Consider the following 27,273-nt stretch of genomic DNA (forward strand, 5'->3'; position numbering starts at 1 on the left):
AATTCAAATTTATGTTTGTAAACTTGGTGATCAAAACCAGCTACAATGCTAAGTTACTCGTGTCTTGTGTTTTTAGCTCATTTTGATAAGATAAATGCAATGCTAACAAAAAAGACCCATTTATTTATTTACAAAAAGGACATAAATGGTATGAAATGATCATTTCCATTGTTCATTCTATCATAAGTTTTTTTATTGCTAATCCAAATTTTAAAAAAAAAATTATAGAAAAAAGTGTAGGAATACCTATCTTTTTACCTGAAGGACAACATGCCTCCCATCTTTTTACCAGAACCTTGCAAAAATCTCAGGACTAATGCAGACGAGCAAAGCATGAAAAATATGTGAATTTGAATATTATAAAACACACATAACTAGAAAATGTGCATTAAAATATTTTATTACTTCACACATTGTGATCACTAGGATATAGCCTTTTTTTTTTTTGGAAGCACTATGATATAAAACAAAAAAGACTAAAGCTAGCAGGTAATCAAAACTGCTGCTATACATATAGAATATTACTACTATTTAACTTGGACTGGGTTGGCTGGTTGGTTGAATCGGGGAACCAAGCAAGCATTTGATCCGAATTTATTTGAAAACACAGATGATAGCAACCTAATCAAAATCGGTTAAAAGTTGAAATCAATCTAGAATCCTTGTGATAATTAAACGAACAGAATAACGAATTAGAATTCTAAAGGAGTAGTTCAAGAAAGCCGACTACAAGCTCCTCCTTTTTTTTCCGTTTTCTTTGTCAGCCAATTGTGCTGCAAAACTGAAAACATAATAAAAGGTATTGACTTTATATAAAAACGGTTTATATCCAAAGAAAAAAAAAAGGAGAGAAAAGAAAACTGTTTAGAGATCCTTTGGCTGGTGAAGATTTTATACACCTATCATTCCCTTGCTTGCATTTCTCTTCTTAAGTTCTGCTACGTTTGCAGGAAAGTAAATGTAACGCACATACCTGTCTCTCTTGTCTTGCAGCGAAGGACAACATGCTTCCACTTTGTAGTGAATATCAAATTCTCTCCCACAGATTCAGCCATCTTTTTTACCAAAAAAAGAAAATCAAGTAAAGCAAACTTGAAGCTGATCAATTGAGATCACCAAAATCTTGCAAGAATCTTCAAAGTTGTAAAATATGTGAAATAAAATATCAGAAAACACACACACACAAGTAAATGTGTATAAAAGCAACCTCATTAGTCATTATCTCCTCCCTGCACTATGATCAGAAGGAAACAGCATTGGTACTACTAACAATAAACAAACAATGCTAAAGCTAGTAGGTAAAATTACAGCCGTTGATGCATAAATAGAAGATCAGTGTTACTTAATTAGGCCAGATTTGGTAATGAAAAGAAGAAAAAACAAATCTCCTTTTATTATTTAAGATGCTAATTTTGACACGAAGGAGGTAGGTGGAAAATTGGAGATATTGAACGTTTTCTAACTAAATCACGCCTTTTATGCTCCGACGCTAGAACTCTCGGCGTTTGGCAGCATTGAATATCACGCCTTAAAGTAGTGCCCCCCACAAAAAAAAGCATAAATTTGAACAACGGCATAGTAACACCTTCAACCACGAAGTGAACTTCTGTACACGAAGATGATCACCAAACAAAGATGCCATGCGCAAAAGTTTTCTGCACAGAAGATAAAATTACTGTCCTTTGGAATTTCAAACCAAAATTTCCCAAAACATAAGCTCCAATTCAAGATTTTCCTGGTTTTGTTGAAATTAATGGGAGAATGGATAGAGTAAATACCATTGGAAGCATAAAGTTTATGCTTGCTGTTGCTTAGGAGCGATTCACAGTTGACACATTGGTTTCATAAGTTAATAATATGCAGCTTCCATTTTGCCAACAAGAAGATTCAGCAAAATGTGCTCTCAGAAGAGGCTATAGATCAGCATTTTGCATTGTTCTGAATTTCTTCTTCTTTTTTCTTCAAGGCTGCTTCCATCTAAGACTGGAAATCCATGCAAATAGCGGATTCGTAATTCGTGTAATTTTTATCTTAAAATTAATATGCTGTGTCAAAATACCATTTATCCATGTCACCACACAGCAGTTCCTAAATTTCCTTGTGTACTCTCATGCTTTGTAGGTCCAAAAAAGACCACCACAGCTCCAGGTACATTTAGCTGTTGCATCAGGATCATGAAACAACTGTGCGCGTTAGAAATACCTCAAAAAGAAAACTGTGGACCAGATGCAGGAAGACTACACATGGAAAATTATAGAGGCCTTCCCACACGGTATATTTCAAGTTGGATTTTGTCAAAATCAAGTTCAGAAAAAGTTTGTATATGCTGTGACTGAAATATAAGTTGTTGGAATATCAGACCCAGGAAGATGACTCGTATCAAAATCTGTAACAGATGAGACGGTATCAGCTGCCTGTGCAATCATTTGTGCACAAAAAATCAACAGACATCTTGTTCCATGAATTTGTTCTGCAAAGAGCACTTTCTCATCTATAAACAAGCATTTTATCTGTATCTATAGTACAAAAGTACATGCTGCCACTTGTTCAAGTGGAGATTAGTTCAGTTATACTAAACATCTGATCACTTTTTTGGTCGTCAAGAAACTAGAACTAGCCTTACGGAACATTTGTCGCACTTGCTTCATGTACTCTTTTACATACTACATAAACCTCATTATCAGTTTTTTTTTTTAATCTTTTCTTCTGTCCTATATCTTCGTTAAATGTGAAAAAAAAACCATACTTATGACACATTTCCACGTGGCCGCTTACGGTAATCCTCCCTTGAAGTTCTTGCATCATACGCTGTTGATCCTGATATGATGGGAAGTTGTGATGAAGGCCGTTGGCATACATTCATGCCTGCTGAAGTAAATCCAGATTGTTGATGATGGTTTGACAGGTTATTGCAATTTCTCAACACTGAACACCCATGAATGCCAACTTGCTGAGAATTTGTAGCAGCATTGTGACTTCTGGCCGGGGAAATGAGCGATCTAAGAAAGCTGCTGGAGTTTTGACCTACCCTTTTCTTTCTCCCAGGATCCGACTGACCAATCACAGTGGTATCAACCAGAGACGCAAGCATGTCAACAGCTTCCAATGGCAATGAAATCCCAGACATACCATCATATGAAAGAATGCAGGCAATTGCATATATGGAGGCCCCAAGCATTTCTGGAAGGACTTTCCCAGGATTTGTCACCTATGCAATAAAGCCAAAAGATTAGACCAAGATCCCAATTCTACTAAAAGGCTAGTTTGGACATAGTTTGACATCCTAACATAGTTCTCTTATAGAAGACACGCAAGTTATTTATCCCCATCAGTTCATGTCAGAAAGAAATCAAGAGACAACCACACTTAGAGAGAGAGAGAGAGAGAGAGAGAGAGATTACCATGAATAAAATTGCAGCAGATAATCTCTCTCGTAAGCAGTAAATTTGAGCAACATCAAGAGCCTTGGACTCAAACGGAAGCCACCGGTCAACAATAACCTTGACTGTATTATCAGGAGAGGACATTATTCTCTCTCCTTGGTGAACATCTGACACACCATGATTTTCCGTCTCATCTTCATCAGCGTCATCATCCATATCTTCATAGTCACTTTCATCATTGTCATCCTCCTCATCTGCATTCTCATTTCCAGGTGCAACTACTATTTCTGTAGCTAACAATAACAATGGCAATGGCCCAACAATGCTGCAATTTCGTATGTGCAAGCCTAAATCTCCTCGAGTTATCTCGTCATAGGCTATTAGAGGCTGACTATTGAATTTCTTGAATGACAGCTTGAAGTTAGTCGAATGAGGGTGTAGGCGTACTTTATCACCACCTGCAGTTTCTATGGCAGATCTCTTTCCACATTTTGGAGGTGAAAGCAATCTCCCAACCATTGGATATAAACCAGCTACAAGAACAGCATGGAGTATTCCTGGGTCATGAGCATTTAAACTTAAACAAGAATCGTCTCCAGGTAGAAAACCATTTCGAAGTAATTCAGATTGAAGTTGCTTGCGCGTTCCTGATATCATATTCATGATGCTTGAAGAGACAAAATACTGAGAACAAAATCTTGATTCTTGACCTCTTTCTTTTGCACTCTTCCAGCAATCAAATGCAGCCACAACAGCTAATTGATCACTAAACCCACCATATAGTGAAGCAAGCTCAGATTTAGCAGCTGCAGCTCTCTTCTTATCATTAGGTAGCATTGGTAAAGTAAATGGTTCTCTATATTCAGAAACACAAGCTAGAGTCAATGCTGGATCAAGACAGTTCAATAATATGGCAACAAAAAGCATCTTGCTTGTCAGAGGATGAACAGGTATAGACCCCAGCTTCTTTCCAAGTTCTGTGAGTTGCTCATCAAGAGACAAGGCACCAATATCTTGGAGAACAATAATTGCATTTCTTATGGTCTCATAAATGGGCGGGTCCAGCATCTTTCGCAGAAAATCTTCTATTTTACAATTTGGATCTATAAGCTTCACCTGCCAGTAAGGACAACATTGAAGTTATTACAATCTCTACTATTAACATTGATCTGATGGTAATATCAGCTTAAATGCTATTCAGTTAAACATCTTTTGGTGGGAAAGCAGTTTTCTCCCATTAATTTACCAATATCAATCTGAGTACTGCTATAAAAAATGATGGTTCCACAGATTCTATGATGCATAGATTGGCTAATAATAGCACAATACATGAAACATAAGCAACTGGTTGGGATTGATCAAGATGAATGGGAACTCAGGCAATATAGCAATATATCCCAATGGATAACCATTTCCGATAATCACTTCAATCTCAGTTCAGGCATCATTGAATATGCCCATTAACTTTCTGCTTTCTTTTGCTTTTGTGAAAAAGTAAGTAAAACATATTCCTTCACCTTCTAGAAATTATTTCACCACAGCTTCATCCATCAAAGCCTTAATCTGGATTATTATTCTATCGGAGCAGCACAAGTACTCATATTATTCTTCATTTCCATTTAATTGCATGTTGAACTATAACAAAAAAAGCAAATGTAGGAACTATGAGCACAGCCATCAACTTAAGCTTCAGAGAAGTGAGTCATGATGCCTGTACAAATTAAGTTAGCCTTCAATGATTGTTACATCCCTCTATTTATGATTTGAAGCAAATATAGTACAACTGAGATTAAAATCATCCCTTCCTATAACCCTCTTTGTGTGATCTCCAGTTTAAGAGATATTGTAGAACATTTAAAGTAAGATATTGATTCTTTGGGCCAAATTAGCATACAATTTCAAATTCAACCATGCATGCTGACTCAATGATAGGATATTTCTTGGTTACATCCCTCTGCTTGTGATTTGAAATAAATATAGTACAACTGAGACTAAAATCATCTCTTCCTATAACCCTCTTTGTGTAATCTCCAATTTAAGAGATATTGTAGTACATTTAAAATAAGATACTATTCTTTGGGCCAAAAATTAACATACAATTTCAAATTCAACCATGCATGGTGACCCAATGATAGGATATTTCTTTGTGAGGAGCTCAATTTTGACTGATGAGAAATGACATTAACAATTTGAATCAAAATGGATAAACAAGAATTTAAAAATGGAGGGGAATCTATGTCTAAAAAAGTGAGTATTGTTATGATTTTTAAATGAACATATATTCAGTTTGGACTCAATCAAAAAATACAGCTGGCTCGAACTCAGGTAAAAATCAGGTTAGGGCGGCCATACTGCAAGCACAAGGCTTTAAAGGGTTCTTGGCAGCCTTGTCGACATGGCTACACATCAGGGGAAATATTGTTTCCCCGTGTTGGACCAATTATCTCCGAACTAATAGATGAACAAGTTTACAACTAACTAACATAACCCTTTGCAGTTCCTATGCTATATGAGTTTTACAATTTATACTGCCTTTGTCCCATTTATATAGCCACTTGCTAGTTTGGGCTGTCCCAGAGGTCAATAGTTTTAATATGATAATTCAATCACACCCTAAGTGAACACTTCAACAACAACTATTTGTCATGCTTTATTTTAGTCAATGATGGGGGACAACTTAACAGTACAAATTATAAGATTGGATTTCCTGAAAAAGTGTGTTCACTCCACGGTAAAAAATAAGAGTGAGTGGACTGATGGAGGGAGTATTTTATTTCACTATTTTCTTCAAATGAGTAAAAATTTTTTGAAAAACTTTTGGCATTTGACACAATTTATATTTGTATACTGAGTGCATTAATATACACACCTGCAAGCATAGTTCTTCAATTGGCATTCTCTTGATCTCAGGAACCTGGAAATCTGGCAAGGAGACTCCTCGAAGCTTGGAATAAAGATGATAACAGATCCCTGGTTGACAACGACCTGCACGTCCTTCTCGCTGTTTGGCACTAGCTTTTGATATCCAAGAAGACTGTAGAGTTGATACATTGTTATAAGGGTCATAACTCTTTTCTTTCATCCTTCCACTGTCTATAACATAAACAACATCATCAATGGTAAGAGCTGTCTCAGCTATGTTGGTTGACAGAACAATTTTTCGGCAACCTGGAGGGGGCCGTCTAAATACCTTCTTTTGCTCCACAGATGGAACCATGGAATGCAGAGGTATAATTACAAACTTAGAAGAGTCTCTAAAATAGGGACCAGAAAGTAATCTTTCACGTGTTCTATTTATATCATCCCATCCAGGAAGAAAAATAAGAATTGCTCCATCCTGTGAGTCATGACATATTCTTTTCAGAAGCTGCTCAATAAGGACATCATCAATCAGTTCAGGGTCAACACTGGACAAATATTTATCAAGTAAAAGTTGCTCCTCCTCAGAGTTAGAAAAGGATTTATCCATATGCTGCCTTATTATTTCAGAAGTTTCTCCCTGATTCTCACGTTCAGCCCAATCAAGAGCAGTCATTCCATCATTGGCCCGTAAGTGACAGTCAGCACCCAGAGAGAGAAGCATACAAATGTCACCTATACAGCCCTTCCCAGCAAAAACCATTAATGGTGTTACTCCAGAGGAAGACTGCTGGTAGTTGAAAATTTTCTGGCAACCTTCAGAAGAAATTAGATCTCGGAGGGTGTCTAACTCATCATTTGACAGAGCCAAAGTAATGGCATCGTCAAGTGCAATCCTGTATTCCTCTGCTAATGCAGATTCCCCAATTGTATTACTTTCTGAAGGAGTATTGAGGTGGTTATTCTCATTTGCCTTCACAATAGAAAGTACATCCTCCAGATAAAAAATTTTCACCTGAAACAAAAGTCTTAAAAAGTCACAGACAGCGCAAGACAATCTTCAGTAGCCAACAATCTAAAATACTAATCAAAGTATTTTACAGGATATGTAAACCCTGGAACTCGGATAATCGGACAGCCACCGAAATATTTTGAAAAACGGTCAGCATCAATTGTAGCACTCATCAGTACCTGTAAATGAGTGACTAAGCAATTTAGAGAGCTTGTGCAGCAGAAAGGTGGTAAAAGAATGAATTAAATTCAAGAAAAAGTGACACTAAGATGTGTACTGACCAGTCGTAGATTAGGGTGCAGAGGAAGCATATCTCTGCAGGTAAAAACAATTCAATTAATACAAATAATATTTCTAAGAAAAAATGATGATAACAAAACAAGAAAGAAAGATTTCTGCGCAGTTGGCAAAATAGCTGAGGAATTGGATCAGCCAATTGTCAAGCATTTTACGAAGAAATTCCCCTCAATCAGTATATAATATAACTCTGACTTGACCAAAACTAGTGCAAATAAAAAATCTTAGCTTCAATAAGGCACCTGAGAATTGCCAGCATGAAATCAGAATACCGATCCCTTTCATGAATCTCATCCTACAATGTTAAATCAACAATGTTACTGGGGCAGATTTTTAAGAGTGATAAAATAAAAAGAGCAATTCAAAAACACAAATAAACACATATCCTATAGATGCACTTTTTATAGATGCATCCTCCACTGATGCAACTATATCCTAGCGTAACGGTCCACTTTCTGATGTTCAATAAGTAAGAATAATTAATAAGAATCCCAACTATATTAACAATAAAGCGAATGGAAATCCTACTTTTGGCTGATGGAAGTAAATCTAATGGAATAGCTCCAGAGGTATATATTACTACCTGTCAGTCAACCGTCAATATAGATAGAGACCACACCAAGGAAATAACCATTAGAATCATAAACATAAATTAACATCAGTCATATGATTGTGCTTGCTGACCATACATGTTTACCATAACCCCACTAAAACCATTCCCTAACATTTGGTTTCAAACTTTGAGCCGACAAGCAGTTCACACAATAAAGTCCCAATGACAATGACTTGAAGGAACTAAGACGGAAGAAACCTAACAAACTCCTCCGCTTTAGCAGTTGGTAAAAATGGTATGTGATTTAAATCTTTTTCGACATTTATAGCGAACAGGATACACACCAGTCTAATTTACAAAAATTTTTGTGTACAACAACTATCCAAACAACATTAGTATGTAATCTGTAGCCAACAGCCCCTGGATTACAAATAATCTAATACAACATATAAAGATATGAAAGCAAACTTACAAATCCAACAGACTAAAAGGAACAGACAAAAATTGATATTCTTGCATGTGTTTACTTTAAAACTAGAAAGATTAACAATCAGCATAATGCAGAGGCTTCTTATACTAATTAAGTTTAAAACACAAGTAGTTACTTGTTAAACTGTCAAGTAACCTTAGCATTACAAAATAACCAACAACTTCCAATGTTAAATGGAGTAAAAAATATCATATAACTACCTCCAATGTGAACCAAAAAGCAAAGAATATTCCATTGTATCTGATGTAAAATCAATAGATGCATTGAGAAGGCAACATCCAACATTGCACTATATGTAAAGACAACAGAGCTAATCTCTGGGCCTAGGCCATAGTGCACTTTCAAATGTCCAGCCCCATTTAATGAGCAAATTTAGTTGAACATTAAATTCTATTTAATGAATCAATGCATGGCACTGGCGTGCAAAATTACTTCTTGCTACAAATGAATAAAGCTAGTTCAGATTCTGCCCACAGGCAAGGGCTTAGAAGTGTAACCAGTTAACTTGATTAACACCTTCTTGCTATAATGCCAGAGGTTCAACATCGTTTGTAACTTCATCAGAAACTATTGTCATATGCATATTTGTCCAAAGTTTTCATAGAAACAGATACACATTCAAAATAGATAGCAATTTCACATTTAGTGCTTCAAACATTAGCAGAATCATAATAGAAATCTATCTTTTCAATGATCAGTATGTACTCTTCACATTCTTTGTGGAAGCACTGCAAGTTTAGCACCATACAGTCGGAGCATGTGCTGATATAATTTCCTCAGGTTGTGCTTTGACGCATGTAGTCATTAACTTTTTGAAGTTAGTCAATTCATCATTGGAAAATTTTCAATTAAATTTCAACAGATCAAAGCACTCAATAATCACTAGATTTTTAAGTGCCCACTGGAGGAAAGAAATCTTAAAAAACTATGTAACCAATCCTCCTGAATTGGCAAACTTTTAAAAGATAAGAAACTATTAGTCACATTCCAACTTGAAAGACTAAATCGGGACACTTCGCTGGAGACTGTAGCTGAAAGGTAATTTCCAGTATGTTACACTGCAGAGGATTTACAAAATATTGAATGGCTAGCAAAGCCCAATTTGTTAGTTGCCCATAGTGCATTATAGTGCCCATTGGGTTTAATGTGCAAGATCTGTATTATTTCTACAGAGAAATTCTGCAACAAAAAGCAATATATTCTTGTCTAAAAATATAGAGTAATCAATGTTCTAGATCATAAAAGCAGACAAAAAATAAGACAGACACACAAATAAATACCACACAAGTCAAATAAATATAGAATCCCTTGAGTTTTTTTTTTGGAGATATAGAGTCAATTCAAAGAAATTAAGATATGCACCCAGCATCTTATAATAGAGTACTAGTCACCTAATCCATCTTGTGTAAAGTCATCTTCAACTTTATCATAACTGGAATTATAACAATTAACTTCTTCATCTTCATTCTCTTCCGCTGCATCCTCATAAATGCAAATTATTCTTATTTGTCCATGAGGAGAACATTTGGTTTGAAGAAGAAAAGGAGAGACACAGCATGTGCCTAAGTTGAGGTTTGGGGAAAGAATTACGAGGGATGCTGGGAGAAAAGATTTGACAGATGCACTCTTTTATTCTTCAATTTGCTGCAGTGAATATCTTCTTTTTGTCTATATGGTAATTGTTCTAGGTCAATATAATGCAACATAATAGGTGATGTACAACCAGTTTATTACCCATTGGACTAAAAACTCGAAATAATTGAATGCGTAGATGAAACATCTCCAAAATTACAGAGTGCACCACTTTAGTGCTATGTGCTATGAATAGCTGACATGGTGCATGGAATGCAAAAGTATCTAAGCTATGCAGTGATTTTTAATAATAATTAAAAAAAACCTTCTTATGGGGCTATAGCAAACAAAACAACAATCATGACCAAAGCATCAAAAATAAGTTGCATAGCATCCAGCAAAAGTTTCAAACAAGATTTCCTCTAACATAGTTAGGAAATTGTACTCAATGTACTTTTCTATTGCACTTGATGATCAAAAACAAAAGAAAAGTTCACCAAGGCAAAATTTTCAAATTTGACAAGCTCTGGTGATAGCAGCTAAATGTAGATGATGCAACTATTAAGAAGACTGGTATACAGTTGACCATGACAAGAATGAAGGCATAAAAAGCTTTTGATATTTTCTTAGATTTCTCCAAACAGGTGTAAAAAAATTCTATTCTGATAAGTGACTTCAAGCAGCGCAGTGTAGCATGTAGTCTGGAAATAAGTTTGGAAAAGGACAAACCACGATTATGTGAGTTATATCAGATGCTTCATCCTTTGCAACTTTTTTGGAATCATTTTTGCTCATCCTATTGCTTCCTTCGGAAACTAAAACCCTCAATAATATGCCATTGGTGCAAAACAAAACTGATGAATGCCTTCCACCTTTGCTTTCCAGCCGTATCTAGCATTTTCCAGAAATGTACTTGATGTTAAAAGATGTACAGGGGACAAAAACATATAAAGTTGAAACAAGCGGAACATCTAAGTAACTATTAACATGCATTAAATATGCTGAGAAAAGCTGAACATCATCATTGCAGAAGTTAGTGTTAGCTTTTTATTTATACAATGAGTCTGATGACTAATTCAGTTGAACGATTTTTCTTTTTTAGGCCATTTATTCTGTGACTGAACAAAAGAAGGTTGAAAATGAATGAGAGCTGTTGCCCAAGTAGTCATCTTCAGCATGATATCCAGCATCATAAAACACAAGTTGCTATCAGAACATTAATCAACCTTTGTAAACCAAGCAACAGAGAAGCGAATGTTTCTTCAAACTTCATCTAGCCCTTTTTCAGTTCATAAACTGTGAGTAACTTGTCTCAAGTGACCTGGATTTAGCCTTTTGTCGGCTTGCTAGATTCAGCTTGTCCAATCTGCTGCTACCTGATTTAACAAGTTCAATTTTCAATTCGCCATTCTCCCAGGATATCTTCCTATATAAAAAGCATAAGGGGTGATTTTGGTGTTAAATTTTTCTCAGTTTTCGTTATTCCATCTTTACGCTTATATAGGTAAGGATTAGCGCTATATAACCACAACAAACAATAATTTTAGTAACTTCTAATAACTTCTATTATTTTGACGTACAATAACTTATTTTCAAAAAGAAAACCTAAAACTTCCAATAACTTCTGCTTTTTCTTTCCCCCTGTTGACCCATTAACTTCTACCATTTTTGTATTATATTATACAAAACTTCTAAGTTTTTATTACTTTGCATACCCAGTGTGCTTTTCCCACTACTTTACTTACAAGACCACTACACTAGCAGAACATCCAAGAGATATTAGCAAGGACATGAGCAACTCAAAAGTATGAAATGCAGGATTAATGTCAATAATTTTCATATTTTAGTTAGCCTGAATACAAAAAGAAAGTCAATTTCTCTGAATTTACTTCCACAGAACATGAATACAAGAAGTTTCCGTGATCACAACGGAAGATTATTGGATTATTCTAGTGTTCGTTCAAAAACCAAAAAAAGAATGGTAAAGAAATCTTCGGTAAATGATCTATGTTTTAATAAAAGTTCAAATTAAGAACTAAAATATTGTGGAAAAAGAAAAGAAGCAAGCAGAAGATATTTTTGGGCTTCTCTTGAGTAAGGGAGCTTGAAAATAACACCCTTTACATATTTATTTGGCAAGAAAAATAATAGAAGAAATGAGTTACTGGTCATCACCACGTGTTTGTATATCACCAACTTTTTCATAAGAACACAATGAAAGTAACTGTTCCTCATCAACCTCCATTTTCCTGTAAACTATACACTACCAATGGAAAGATTAAAAACTATAATCCTCTAAGCATATCAAGCCCTCACATCAAGTGTAGACAAAAGCAGCAGAGCAACTAGATTTTGACCCTATATTTTGGGATCAGTAAATAACTAGAGCTGGACCTTCATATGTGAGAATCCATATTGCCTTAAATCACTTGATAAAACTCTAAAGTGGTTTGGACTTCAAAAGGTTAATGTAATTGTTACAAGTTTGTCTCAAGTTTTGTCTCAAGTTTATTACCTGAGTTGTCTAGTCCACCAGATTCCATAGCTCGATTATCTCGTCCTCATCTTCAAGTTTACTCTCGTCGTTCCATGGTTGAGAAAGTTCCTGATATGCCACGCACTTCACCAATTAACTCTCAATCTTCAAATCCAGGTATGACGCCCTCCTCTGAGTTAGATCTTCCTATTGCTTTACGCAAAGGTAAGAGACATTGTACTTCCCATCCTATTTCTAATTTTGTTTCTTATTCTCAGGTATCTTAAAAATGCTCCTGGAAAAGGGTTGCTGTATCAAAATCATGGACACAATGATATTGAAGGATATAGTGATGCAGATTGGGCTGGTTCTGCCTCAGATCGAAGATCGACTACAGGATATTGTGTGTTTGTTGGTGGTAATTTAGTGTCGTGGAAGAGTAAGAAGCAAACAGTTGTATCCAGATCAAGTGCAGAATCTGAATACCGCGCTATGGCTCACACTGTGTGTGAGTTGGTTTGGGTGAAGAGCATGTTACTGGAACTTGGGTTTGAACATAAACAGCCTATGAATTTAGTGTGTGATAATCAGGCGGCTGTTCATATTGCGTCTAATCCAGTGTTTCATGAAAGGACAAAACATATTGAAGTTGATTGTCATTTCATTCGAGAGAAATTGCTTGACGGGGTCATCAAGACATCTCATGTACCGTCTGTAGATCAATTGGCTGATGTATTTACTAAGAGTTTAGGGGGCTCTAGGGTGAAATATATTTGTAACAAGTTGGGTGCTTATGATATATATGCTCCAACTTGAGGGGGAGTGTTAGGAGAATATTAGTATTCTTATAGATAATAAATTAGTAAGGGTATTCTTGTAAATAGTCTGTTAGGTTTGTACTCCTATAAATACTAGTTGGTCACTCATAATAGTGTGACTAGATGTTTTCCTCCCAAGATACCTGTTGACAGTAATTTACAATGGCTGCACAAGCACCTTTTGGCTGTGCATCAAATTTAAAGAAGGTAGAAAGCCACTCTTGCAATTTGTTTCCACCCATACAAATTTCCATCCAAATTCTCAATTATAAAAATGATATCCTGAAAAAATAAGCCCCAGCGAGAGGATGATTGCTTTTTTAAACAAAATCAACTTGAATAGAGTAGATTTTGATTGAAATAAAAAAATCAAAATCTTTCAACACAATGAACTTCATCTATTTAATATGGAAATCATCAAAGAGTAGCAAAATAACAACACACTGAAGAAATTGTGGTAACACTCAGAAAGAATAGAGCTCATGAGGTTTGGCTATTATATACCACTGGAAACAACAAAGAGTTCTTGAATTCTGGCCAATATTGTTAAGTTTTAATCCCGTCATCATTACTAGACATGCAACAGATTTTCAATCAGTAGGGCAAAGCATCATTTCAGGTTTTGGCATTAAATTCTAAGCACACCTAGTTTTGAGCATCCCATCCAGATTTCTCCAGTAGTTATAGTTTGTTTTATTTGCGGTGGAGTATTTTCCTGTACTCTTGAAACTTCTATGTGGTGTGTTCACCTTAGATGTCACCCACGAGGCATACTAACATTTTTTTTTTCAATACAAAAGATAAAAGAGAGAGACAAATGCAGAAGCAGTGACGTGAAAGGGAATTGATAATGTGAAATAGTGTCTTCAGTCACATTCTTTCAAATTCCAAGGAAAGAGGTGAGAATAGAACCATGAAACTAGGATTCCCCAGCATGTAACACCACTTTCCTAGTTTAGGGAAATAAAATCCATTTCCTGAATCAAAATACCCTCACAGTGGAATATACAAATCAGAAATCATCTCTGACTCTCAAGGTCAGAACCCTTGCAGACCAGATGAGGCCATCGAGAAAAACTATATGAAGTTATAGTTGATTAAGCATAAGAATGTATACAATAGTTGGGGCATTCAAAAGCTTAAAAGTAAAGTTTATTGCTTTAGTGGATAAAATTACAAGGAAAACTTAGAAGTAGTCAATTGGAAAAACAATCAAAATCATATAGTTTAGATTGCAGGTGTTAAGAGTGTGCATAAATTCTTTTTCCTCTCTTTAGAGATCAGAACACAAGATTTAGTAACATCAAATCCTAGCCAGCCTGAAATAATACTAATAAAAACATTGTCGCAATATGACACTAAGACTTCTTTTGAGAAATTAAAGAACCTTATGTTCTATCAAATTTTCTAAGACATCAGTCCTAAAGCTTTCCTCTACAATTCAAAGTGCCCCCACCACCTTCCACGAAAAGGGAAAGTCCATTAACCCTTTACAATAGCTCACCACTTCTTTCATCCTAATACCACTGTAGAATAAGCTAAACTTGTGAAGAAAACAATCAAAAGCCACAGAATTTCGGCTTACACAAAATTATCCAATTTAGATATATGTGTGGAGAATTATTAGCTTTTTCAAATAATTTAAGCACTAGGAACAAAACTAAACAATCTATATCTTCCATTATACAAGCAAGGATCAGAGTACTTAATTCAAAGTGGAAATTATACAAAAAATAGGAGTCATTTGGTCCTAAAACAGTGTACTTTAGTACTAACCTTATACATATATGCCTTATTACAAAAGGATGCATCTCATATTTTATTGTATTACTTATACCTTGTCGTATTTGTATACATTTGCACTCCTACATATGTAGGTAGAATAGGCATATAAGCAATCCATAAGATTTTAACCTTAAAGTTGTTTGATCAGAACAAGATATCAATTTAGTCAAATAAAATCCAACTTGTATTGAAATCAGGACAGTCATAAATTTCGCACCAAAGTGCATCAGATACTTCTGTTTGGATCATTCTCGATTACAAGTTTCCATGGTACAGATGAAAACAATTTTTCTATATTTCAGGACATCAGTTCTGAACTAAATTCTGTGGAATCACATTCTGCAGAGAATGAACTGGCCATCAATCAACATTAGCTCATTCAGATTGCAAGGAGCAAGGAATACAAGTAGTACCTTGTAGCCAACAGTATCTCCAACATTTTCACCTCTTTCAGCAGAAATTCTCTCAGCAACTACATACAAAAAATGCACTCATTCATGTCCAGTGGAGAAAGAATGAACTTCAAAATAGTTTGTTCAGTACAAGTTACCATATGCAAAAAAAAAAAAACACATCTCTTACCTGATGTAGCAGAAATTCGTCGTGGCTGTGTACAGACTATTTTACATGTCTCCCCTTTACTCCACGTATGATCCAAAAGAAACTGGGGGACCTATACCATATTTGGGAAAGCAAAGAATGAGATTCTACATCAGGCAAATCATCTGAATCATAATATGACGAGAAGTGATCCACCAAAAGCATGTCCCAGTAAAACTGACATAAAAGTGGTACTGCAAGCATATAATACCATATACCAGACTATGGAAGCTACTCAGCTTCATCAGATCTAGTGACTTGGGAACTCTGGATGAGAATGCTTAATTTAGATTTATGCTACAAATTATTTTCTGTCATCAAAAATCAGGAAGAGAAAATGAGGAATGCAACAAGTTATCATCTAAAATATACTCAACAATCCTTATTGTTCTCACATGTAACAAGAAAAGACATATGGTGACTGGTGAAGTCTAATTCTGGTACATCAAAAGATGTTGTTTCCCTAAAAGTCACTGTTGTGTGCTAAAATAAATATGTTTACATTTAGAGGCCCTAATAGATCTTCGTGTATTGTTTTTCCCTGCTCCTGCATTCCAACCTCCAAATCCAACCAAGAGACGAAAAGAAAGACATCTGACAAACCAATGCACATAAAGAAAGATAAAGGCCCATGCTGTACTCTTGAATTATGTTCAAGTCAGTGAGGATAGCCTTCAGTCTGCTTAATAGAGAACAATATGCTTTAGAAAAGATGAAAGATCATTCTCCAACCCTTGTGTTTCCATGAGGCATAATTTTTTTGAGAAGAAAGGTTGTGAGTAAAGAACTTGAACACATTGATGCTGAAAACAGTGTGCACACAGAAAATATAGAATCACACATGAAGATTTTCATCCCATTCTGCCTTGGGAAAGAATGCAGGCAGTAAATACAGACAGGAACATTCAGTAACCTGAGTAGTTTTTCCACATCCAGTTTCACCAGAGATAAGAACCACCTGCTTTTGAAACATGCAAAAAAGACTCCTTAGAAAGAGATGTAGACATAATACTGCACTTACTGAATCACAAAATAACAGCATCTGAATCATATATATACATATATATAATACATATATATATATATATAAACGTGTGTGTATTGTATGTACACGTGTGTGTGTGTGTGTATATATATATGTATATATATTGATAATTGCACATTGGACAGAAGAAAACCTGATGAGATTCTACAGTGGATTTAATGATATCTGCAAATGATGCAATTGGAAGCTTGGCCCTTCCTTCAGTTATCTGAGAGCATTCATCAGAATAAAGCATAAGATGTAGAAGTTTTATCAGGACCAAACCTTGCAAGTTCATTTGTATTACAATCAAGATAACAAGTATGTAAGGGAATCATAAACAAATAATCAAGAACCTGTCTTAGGTTTTGGTTCTTTTCTGCCCGGGAATTAAGTGCTTCAACCCTTTTGGCAATCTCCGACTTGCTTAGCAAAGGTTTACTAAAAATGTCATCTTTTTTCCCTCGTACCTTATCAGCTTTCTCATTATGCATTCCAGAAATATATTGGCTCATCTCATCATCATCTGGAGGATAACGCACAAACATATCCTGTAATATATCTTTAGCCTCTTCTGAAAATGTGAAAGAGGTAAGGTTTTCGTTTGTGCTATCCACTTTCTTCTTAGTCTTATAAACAGAAACTCGCCTCTGATCCCCACGCCTGCACTATGTAAGTTCATTGATGTAAAAACCTTTCAATCAGGAAGAGTTAACTGAACCAATAAGCAAAATATTCAATGGAAGTGTGAATTATCAACTATTGTAGTCTACAATAATAAGAGATCAGCAAAATCATAACTAGGAGTAAATGACTAATACTGACCCAGAACTTTTGGACTTCACACCCATTTTCCTACATAATGTATGCACTGCAGCACGCTCACGGTTTGTCAGGTTGGCATCAAATGTGTACACTGCACAATTCAAACATAGAAAATGGAATTTCATTTCATATGTGAATATTCAGATCAACAAGGTGCACATAGCTTTGAGCTTAACTTAACTTAAAACAACTAGGAAAAAAAAAGGGGGAATGGAAGCCACTGCCCCAAGTTTCCACTCCTAATGAACTCAAAATTTACAACTCTACTTTTTACTCAATCAACTTCATACCCAGACCTGACAATCAAATGAAAAATCATTGCTGATGTTAAAAGATTATTATATATCAAAGCAATGTTTTTTGAGTTCAGACACAGCCTGACAAACCAAGTATATTTAGACTATCACAAGGTCATGCACAGACTACTCATAAATTGATAGATGTTTTCCTTGCTTCCTTCTCTATGATTGGTACAAAGTTATCTGCTCCTTTCGCTCCAGAGTCAGAAACAGCATATTTAAAAAATAAAAAAGCTAAAAAAATAACAAATAAAAAAATATTTAAAAAATAAAGGAAGATAGACTTTCTCATTTAATCTAGGATTGACAGCGACACCATTTTCTAGCAGTAGGAAAATGTTGAGTAAATTATAAATCTCGAAATTTAGTGAAATTTAGTTCCTCAATCTGCAAAGGACAAACCAGCTATAGTGGATAGAAAGGTGTCCAGTTCACAGTGGGGCTTTATACTAACAGACAAGAAGGTTTGAGATATTCATAACTAGAAAGGTGTCCAGTTCACAGTTTACAATAACACACTAGTGGGGCGCCCATTTCTTGCTTTAAAGAACATGCTCATCCTTGATGCAGTGCCTAGATTTGACCTAGCACATTCTGGTTGTGATCATTGGCATGCAAAACAGTCAATTCACTTTTATTTACTGATTACAGGAGCATGAGATGCTCATCCCTTGGCCAATGAATCATTATTTTGTGTAATACGTGCACGCACGTGCGTGTGTGTGACATTTACTTTCAAGTAGCAATATGTTATCAAAATACCGCATAGCTTAGCTTACATACATAAAGTAACTGCATTAATTGTCTTAGCATTTTGACATCATCCTAGAACTTGGTAATTTTTCCTAAAACAACTTAGTTGAACTCTCAATTCGTGGCATATATTTATGTGATCTTCTGGATCCTTTAGTAAAGCATCTATGAGACAACAGTTTTAAGTATTCAATATGCTTGGTGCTCTTGTTTTCCCCGCACTTGACTAAACAACTAATGGATCATCAAATTATTTCTCTGAATGGCACTACACAAAATGGGAACATGGGAAGCATATGCAAATGGCAGAGACATATGTCTAGTCATCTACCATTTATGATGAAACTGTTCACAAGCAAATATTCTTTCCACAATATGTTCTTCAAATCTGTTTTTACTTTTGAAACATAAAATCAAGTGCTTCCTTAAAAATCATCAATTACATAGAGAAAAAGCTATGCATCTATCATCTGAGAACTTAAATGAGTAAATCTTTCTCCACGCATATGCAGTACAAACCTAGCTTAACTCAAATGTAGTTGATGCTAGATCTTCAGTTCTCCTATTTGACAGAGTAACTGAAAACATTGCACAGTGGTAAGCTTTATCCTGCTATAGGTGCTTATTCTTACTGACAACAAACAAATATACCAAGTGAAAACCATACATTACATTTTGATGCAGTAGCTCAAGGATCATAAAGTAACTCTCAATATTATTATGCACCACATTCCTCAAGTTCAAATTGTTGAAACATAAGATGGAACAATAAAATCTTGCTCTAATCTAGGAAAAATTAGTGAAAGGGCACAATCTACTACAACATGCGTGCACAAAAATAGTGTACATGCCATACATAAATCAGAGCAGATGCTCTTTAAAATACATGTAACATTTGTGCCCTTTTTATTTAAAAAAAAAAAAAGACACAAGTATGCCATTTATAGGATTTCCTTTTATTCTAATTAGCAAATACCACGTGATTAGAAATTAAAAAACAGATAGAAGTGAGTCAACATGATTAGCCCTTGATTTACATCAATGGAGAGGGCACAATCTACTATATGTTTGTGAAAAAAAAAAAGTACATTGCGTACACAAGTCAGTACACATGGCCCTTAAAATATAAACCCAGAAATTGTGCCCCATTTGTTACAAAAAATAAAATAAAATAAAAGACCAAGTGTGCCGTTTCCATAATTTTCCCTTCAATCTAGTTAGGAAATAGTTGGTAATTAACAAACTAAAAAAAAAGGTCAACTGACCATGATTAGGCCTTGATTTACATCAATGTGCACTTCACGACTTTATTAATTGAGAGGACACAAAAAACTACTGCATGTGCGCCAAAAACGAAAAAAAAAAAAAGAAACTCGGCATTTCGTACACAAATCAGTAAAAATGCCTTTTAAAATAGGGAAAATCATTCAAAACGTCCCTCACATTTTACAAGATGACTTTTTTCATCCCTCACTTTTAAAAGTGTAATTTTACGTCCCTTATAAATTCACATTGACCAAATTTGGTCCCTACCTAGGTTTTTGACTAGATTTTTGCCGGAATCCACCATGTGATTTGCATGTGATCATTTTTTAAGGGGCAAAATTGTCAAATCAAATTTTTACATAATCTGATTCATAGTCTCTCACATTTCATAAAATGAATTTTTTCGTCCCTAACATTTTACAAAATGAATTATTTTGTTCCTTATATTTCAAAAAAAATGAATTTTTTCATCCTTCACATTTTTCAAAATGAATTTTGTCATCCCTCATTGATCATGTGTATGAATATCTTTTTTTCTATAAACCCACGTATATGTCTATTTGATTTTATCTGAACAGTACAAATAACATGTACTTTATCTCTATTAAATTTCATCTAAACATGCTAATCGTAGTTATACACATGTTATTCAATAAATATATATAGGGGTTTAAAACTAATAATTTTGTTTGAAACCCATGTATATATTTATATGATTTCACCATTTGAACCTATTCAATATTTGTGACATATCTCTTTTGGTAATAATTTATTTATTGAATTATATAATAAGATCATCTAATTAATAGGTCCTAACTTGAATTCTATAATTGTGTTAACAAATTTCAGTTTAAATATGAAATTTCTACTCAACACTTTTAAGACCAACAGTTAAAATTACTTGCCTTGTGATTGTCTTAAAATTTGAAAATGTTAATCACTTATTTCTTTTTGTCATACTTTTCTTTTGTTTATTTTTTCTGTCCAAATTTAATTGGATATAAACACTCGATAATATTTAGGATTAAATGTCTTCTTTATTTTCAAATTTTGAGTAAAAGAAAATGAATATAAATGAAAAACTAACAATTTTTTTAAATCCATGTATATATCTATTTGATTTCACTTGAGCAGTACGAATAGGATGTAATATATCTCTATTTGATTTCCCATACTATTCGTACTATTCAGGTGAAATCAAATAAATATATAAATGGATTTAAAAAAAATTATTCACACACATGATCAATAAAAAATGAAAAAATTCATTTTGAAAAATGTGAAGGATGAAAAAATTCATTTTGTGAAATGTAAGGGACGAAAACATTTATTTTATAAAATATGAAGGATTATGAATCGAATTATATAAAATTTGATTTGATAATTTTGCCTTTAAAATATGATCACGTGCAAGGCACGTGGTGAATCCGACCAAATACTAGTCGGAAATCTAAGTAGAGACCAAATTTGATCAATGTGAATTTGTAAGGGACGTAAAATTACATTTTAAAAGTGAGGGATGAAAAAAGTTATTTTGCAAAATGTAAGTGACGTTTTGAACGATTTTCTCTTTAAAATATATACTCGAAAATTGTACCCTTTTGATTAAATACAACTCCAAGAACACAATTGTACAATTTTCCAGTTAATCTAGCAAATACTACGTAATAAGAGCTTCAAAGGAAAAATAACATGATTAGGCCTTGATTCACATCAATGTGCTAAATTTTCAGGCTATTTGTTACAAAAGAGCAGTTGTTCTAATTTCTGTTTCTGGTACCGAAGATACTAAACAGTCTAGAATTTCACCCTTTTTATAAATTAGGGCTCCAACTGCACCTTTCTCACTAATTTTCCATCGTATAATCAACTCAAACCATTCAAAAACACCCATTTTCATACGATATTTCCTCCTACAGGAAGACCTTACTCCATTTCAATTGGGTTAATCATCAAGCAGAAGCAAAAGCAAAGAAGTCATAAGGTCTTAACAATACTAATCCACCAAAACCTAGGAAGTTGCAAAAAATTAAAAAGCCAATCCTTTTCATCTTACCTAGCTCGTTGGAAGAGCGAAACTGTTCGAGAATTTGCGAGATGTTAATCCGACTAGCTTCGGAGACATTTATGTTCTCTTGTGGCTGTCGGCCTTTCCGCTGTTTTTTCTTGCCGGAAAATGTCGCCGGCGTAGCTGCCCCGCTCGTTGCCATGAATTTCAAATTTGTCTGTTTCTTTGCCTTTCTTTTTCTTTTTTTTTCTTGGGTTTAAGTTTAAGATTTAATTGGGGGAGAAAAGTAAATGGGCTAGAAATACAAATGGGCTGCAGCTGGCCTTCGACATTTTAGAAATGGGACCTGTTCGATAGTAGTACCCTACATGGAAATTTTAGGGAAGTTTGGGTAATTTTTTTTTCTTTTTTTTTTCCGGGAAACGTTAGGAGAGGGAAGTTTGGGTATTGGTAATAGGAAAAATTGGTATTCATAGGAAGGGCACAAGTTTGAAGAAATTTGAGATTGGGGAATGGAGTATTGTTCAACCCCTTAAAATATTAGTATTCTCTACCTTATGGAATTACCCAAACACACATAACTATTAATCAGGCTTAAATTACTTCCTATTTGTAAGAAAATTACTTCTAATTGCAAGAAAAGTACTTTACAATTGTCAAAGATTTACGACAAAACGGGGTAAAGATAATTGGAAATTGTATTAAATTTTAGATAATCAACCTTAAATTGATTGACAATCATAAAAATATTACTCCAAAATTGTATAAAGTCCACTACTAAATATAAAAAAAGTTCACAAAATTGTATGAGATTCTAGTCAAAGATTGAGCCACACCGACATCTCTTATCCACTCCATCACCTCGATTTTCATCCCCCCCCCCCTCCCCCCCAATATTTCACATTTTGTGGAGTATGAGATTGTATGGATGTCAATTTGGTGCGCAGTTGAGAGTTGGCTAGTGTAGTTACTAGCAAAAAATGGTATGTCAGTAGTCTGGATTAGCTGTTTTGGAGGTGTTTTTGAAAAATTTTACCCTCTTCAACAACCGCAAATAACATACACACCCAGCCCATAAGCAAAACCCATAAGCGAAAAATTTTACTGTAGCAGAGTTTTTATAGTATATTTTTCAAAATATTTTGGAATATTTAAGAGTATAAGAGTTTTCAGAATATATTTTGGGATAAAATATTAGACTACTTTTTTGAGTACTTTTTGATGTAGTACTTTTTAAAAATAATATTTGAAAAACTAGTTTTTGAAAAACTCTTGAGTCCAAATAAAGTAGGTGTTACTAAAGAAAAACAAGACCACCAACACAAATGAAGGTTTTTCCTTTTCTGTTGAATCGGTGGAGCAATTGGTCATTTTGTCTACAAAATATTTTTCTCCAGGTTGATGAATAGTTACATATGCCCTACTTACAAATCTTCACTATACTAAAAGTGCGAGTTGGAGTTGCTACAGTGCTCATGGACCGGTTATCCGGTAATTTTGAGCAACTTCGGTGGCATTTTCATAGACAGATAGACTGGTTAAGCTGTAAATTTCGACAATTCCAGTGGCATTTCATAGACATTTGTTTGGGCTTGCCCTCTTGCTCCAGAGTTCAGACACTAGAATTCTTTCCCCTCTCCCTTCGGTGGCAATTTTTAGGAAGCAAATATGTGCCATACATAAAGCTCGATGCCCTTTACGGTGTTGCATTGTTAGTTCTTTCTTCTTCTTTTTAATTTTTGTTTGCCTTTATTACAAAGGATAAAATGGATTTATTCTGTAACAAAATAATAAAACAACAATTTTACTATAAATTCGAATCTTCCCGTATTTTTACGTTTAATTTCTCCATGTTTATCTACTATATTTGACACACATTTCTTCAATTTTTTTTAATTAACATCACCCAAATTAAGCCCATGCACTTGTCTCGCCTATAATACTTCACTTTTATTATTACAAATATTTTTATTCTAATTAGTTATATACACATCTGAGTGTGCCTTAATCACTATTATGTATAACAAGAAAAGATTTATTGAACATGTTTGAACTAATTCTTGATAAGAAATTTCAAAAAAGTAATGTACTACCTAACCTTTAGCTTTAGATACTTTTATTCGTATTTTCTTCATTCAGAGTTTTAGCTCTCTTGCCTATGTAATCTTGAGAGAAAGCCATCTGAAAAGCAACATATTGGATGTGTTTCTTTCTCCAATTGAAGACCTGGATTTGGCGGTTTTACAAGGTGAAGTTTTTATACTCTCACCTAGCTTATTTTGTTTAAACTTATTTCATTCTTGATTAGATACAAATAGTGTGTGCATAATTTTAAAAGTAATCAGCGTCACCATATCTATGATATTTGTATTTACTTGTACGTTTTAAATGAATGCATCATTTATTTATAGTATCAAGAATTCACAAAGATCTTAAGCCAAAGACTGACTATCTAAGAGAAAATTACAAATCAAATGAGTAAATGAGTAACAGCAATATTAAATTTACCTAAAGTCAAATTCTCCACATTTATTAACACCTATCATGTATTAAATATATAACCATTTTACATTAATCCACTTGCTTTCATTTGATCTTGATTAACATAGACCAACTAAAAGGGATAAAATAAAACATTGAGGGAAAAAGGCAATTTGATAGAAAGAAAGGACAACACCAGTAAAGAAACATTAACAGTTTTCATTTGAAGGAAATACAAATTCACATTAAAACAAGATATCAATCCTTTCGGTAAATACACCAAAAGAGGAAGAAGACTCAATTTACTCAAATAATACAAGAACTACTGCAAGGGAAAAATAAAAATCTAATTAATAATAAAGATCCCTCTTGATTAATCTTGAACATGGGATTAATCTTCATGGGGATAAACCAAAAAGAAGGGGTGCACGAAACAGGAAAATTCCCCTGCAGCTACAATGGTTCAATTCTATGTTGCCCAAATAATAAATCAAAATCCAGCCATAAGAGGAATGGAAAAGTCTGAATTTCCAGCATCGCCACTCAGGAAATCTCCAAACTGCAAAAGTTCTGCCATGGGATCATCCATTTCAATGTCTGTTTCCAAAGGAATTTGTGGAAATTCATACCCTGTACGGAGGGGGTTTTCATAACTGGAACCAATTGGATCGCTGTTCTGCAATTGGGGCAGCATATCAAAATCAGAGTCAATTGGGAATTGGCGCCTCACCTCAAAATCAGTAGAAACTTCAGCCCCTTCACCAGAATCACCGGAAAATTTCTCCCAATCAGTGCAGAGTTGGTCCCAATCACTAAAATCAGTGGAAGACTCCTCCCAATCAGAAAACCCACTTCCAAGAAATCTTCTTTTCTGCGAAATTTCCTCCTGATGAGGCGACTGAATCAAAGTAGAAGTTTTTTCATCCTGATCAGGGTCAAGATCAACAAAATCCAGAACCTTTCCAGGGTTTTCAGTTTCTTCGTGATCGAGAAAATCAATAGCATCAAGATACTCTGCAGTAGAAGTTTTTTCATCCTGATCAGGGTCAAGATCAACAAAATCAAGAACCTTTCCAGGGTTTTCAGTTTCTTCTTGATCGAGAAAATCAATCGCATCAAGATACTCTGCAGCATTGTCAACTTCATACTGATCAAAGTCGAAAAGATCAACAGCATTATCCATCTTATCAATTTCAGCAACATTTATTGCCGCTGCACCATCCTTAACCATCCTTTCCTCAATCTTGTTCTTGATTGCTTCAATTTTACTGTCCAATATCTTAACCAACTCGACAGGATCAATTTCTCCATCTGTTGACTTCTCCAGAGGGTGCTCTCTGTTCTCGGCTGACAGTGATCGAGCTTGTTCTTTTTCAGAATACTTGTCAATAACAGATTGAACATCATTGTGGTTCTCAGGCCAGGTTTGGATTTTGCCACTAGGCTCAATGATCACCACACAAACTGGTATATCACACAGCAATGCGAGCTCCATTGCCTTCTTCTTGATTCCAGCAACCCTGTTCTTGCAGACTTTGAAGGATACCTTAGAATTCAGGGATTGCTTAGACTTCGAACTCTTCAGTGCCTTCTTCTCCATGGTTGCATACGAGAATTGAAGCAGGCGTGAGTTTTACGGAGAAGAATTGAAGCAACGGCCAGTTGAGTTTAAGTACGACAATTCGGAAAGAATAAGAATTTGGAAAGTAGGAATTAGAAAGCGGTATGTTATGTAAAATATTGTCCCAAGACTGTTTGTAAACTAATATTTGTTTATTTATTTATTTATTTCTTCCCTATGGGAGAATTGGCAATGAACTTATTTAAAATAGTTTGAACTTATTTTAAGCATTTTTTTTAGTTAAGAAATTTTAACTTAAAAAATCTTGATGATTTTACCTTTGTAATTTTATTTGGTTGGTGGTTTTGCAAATTCCATAATTTTATACATAAAAGTTTACTTTTCTTTAATGTAACGAAATTAAATTGTCTAAACAATAGATATGATGATAAAGTACGAATGCAAGAGATAAAGGTATAAACAACCAAGGGATGGAACTCAATAAATCACACAACGCAAAATAAATAGAAAATCTCTTACAAAATGACAATGCATATATTCTATCATGGTTATAAAAAATATCTTACTTGCTGCTATAGGTTAGATTGAGTGTGGGTTTTTAAAATATGCAACAAAGTTAAAATGGATTGAGTTTAAGAAAAATTAAGCTTAACCCAATGTAAGCCCCCGTGCGCGCACACACACTTATATATAATCTTTTTCCAATAATTGAGGAATACTCAAAAGGTTTTGATCAATTTCTGGAACACATAAAACATCAAAAATTAATTTCAAACCTGTGTACCCTTCAATTGCCGGTGTTCCTATGCCTTTTATAGCAAGATAAGCCCCATTTCCAATCCGGACTCTAGTAATAGCAGTTTTATCAAGCTTTTTGAAAAGCTCTTGATCATAAGTCATGTGTTTTGTAGAACCACTATCTATAAGCCAGCTTTCCACAGAGCTATTAGTGGCGAAACATGAACCTGCAAGCAATTGCTCCTCCTGCGGTTAATTCTCTGCAGCCTTGGCTTCTCCTTGTTGCTGTTGAGACTTGCATATCTTTTTCACATGCCCTAACTGACCACATTTGTGACATCTTACATCTAGGTTCCACCAACACCTTTTTTGTGGATGATTGGTTTTTTTACAATAAGGGCAAAGTGGAAATACTTGAGATTTGTTGTTTCCAGGCACTTTTTTGTTGTTCT

General features: G+C 34.6%; 1 protein-coding gene across 4 annotated transcripts; it reads right to left on the reverse strand.

The window, feature by feature from the left end:
• Window positions 1–2,464: 2,464 nt before the first annotated feature.
• On the reverse strand, window positions 2,465–22,440 carry LOC113690770 (DExH-box ATP-dependent RNA helicase DExH6). Of its 4 annotated transcripts, none has more exons than XM_027208825.2 (14): window positions 22,069–22,440; window positions 17,695–17,785; window positions 17,226–17,532; window positions 17,024–17,098; window positions 16,759–16,803; window positions 15,828–15,918; window positions 15,659–15,717; window positions 10,896–11,057; window positions 7,794–7,846; window positions 7,536–7,569; window positions 7,344–7,433; window positions 6,253–7,257; window positions 3,402–4,499; window positions 2,465–3,208 (listed from the first exon to the last, which is right to left on the reverse strand). In XM_027208825.2, the coding sequence occupies exons 1-14, from the start codon at window positions 22,220–22,222 to the stop codon at window positions 2,747–2,749; spliced, it is 3,726 nt and encodes a 1,241-aa protein (XP_027064626.2). In that variant the 5' UTR covers window positions 22,223–22,440; the 3' UTR covers window positions 2,465–2,746. The 4 variants fall into 4 exon arrangements, with proteins under 4 accessions (XP_027064626.2, XP_027064625.2, XP_071906535.1 ...); XM_027208824.2 differs by having other exon boundaries at window positions 16,759–16,806; window positions 22,069–22,424; XM_072050434.1 differs by lacking the exon at window positions 10,896–11,057 and having other exon boundaries at window positions 16,759–16,806; window positions 22,069–22,424.
• Window positions 22,441–27,273: the final 4,833 nt, after the last annotated feature.

Source organism: Coffea arabica, chromosome 5c (assembly GCF_036785885.1).
Source record: "Coffea arabica cultivar ET-39 chromosome 5c, Coffea Arabica ET-39 HiFi, whole genome shotgun sequence".
NCBI lineage: Eukaryota > Viridiplantae > Streptophyta > Magnoliopsida > Gentianales > Rubiaceae > Coffea > Coffea arabica.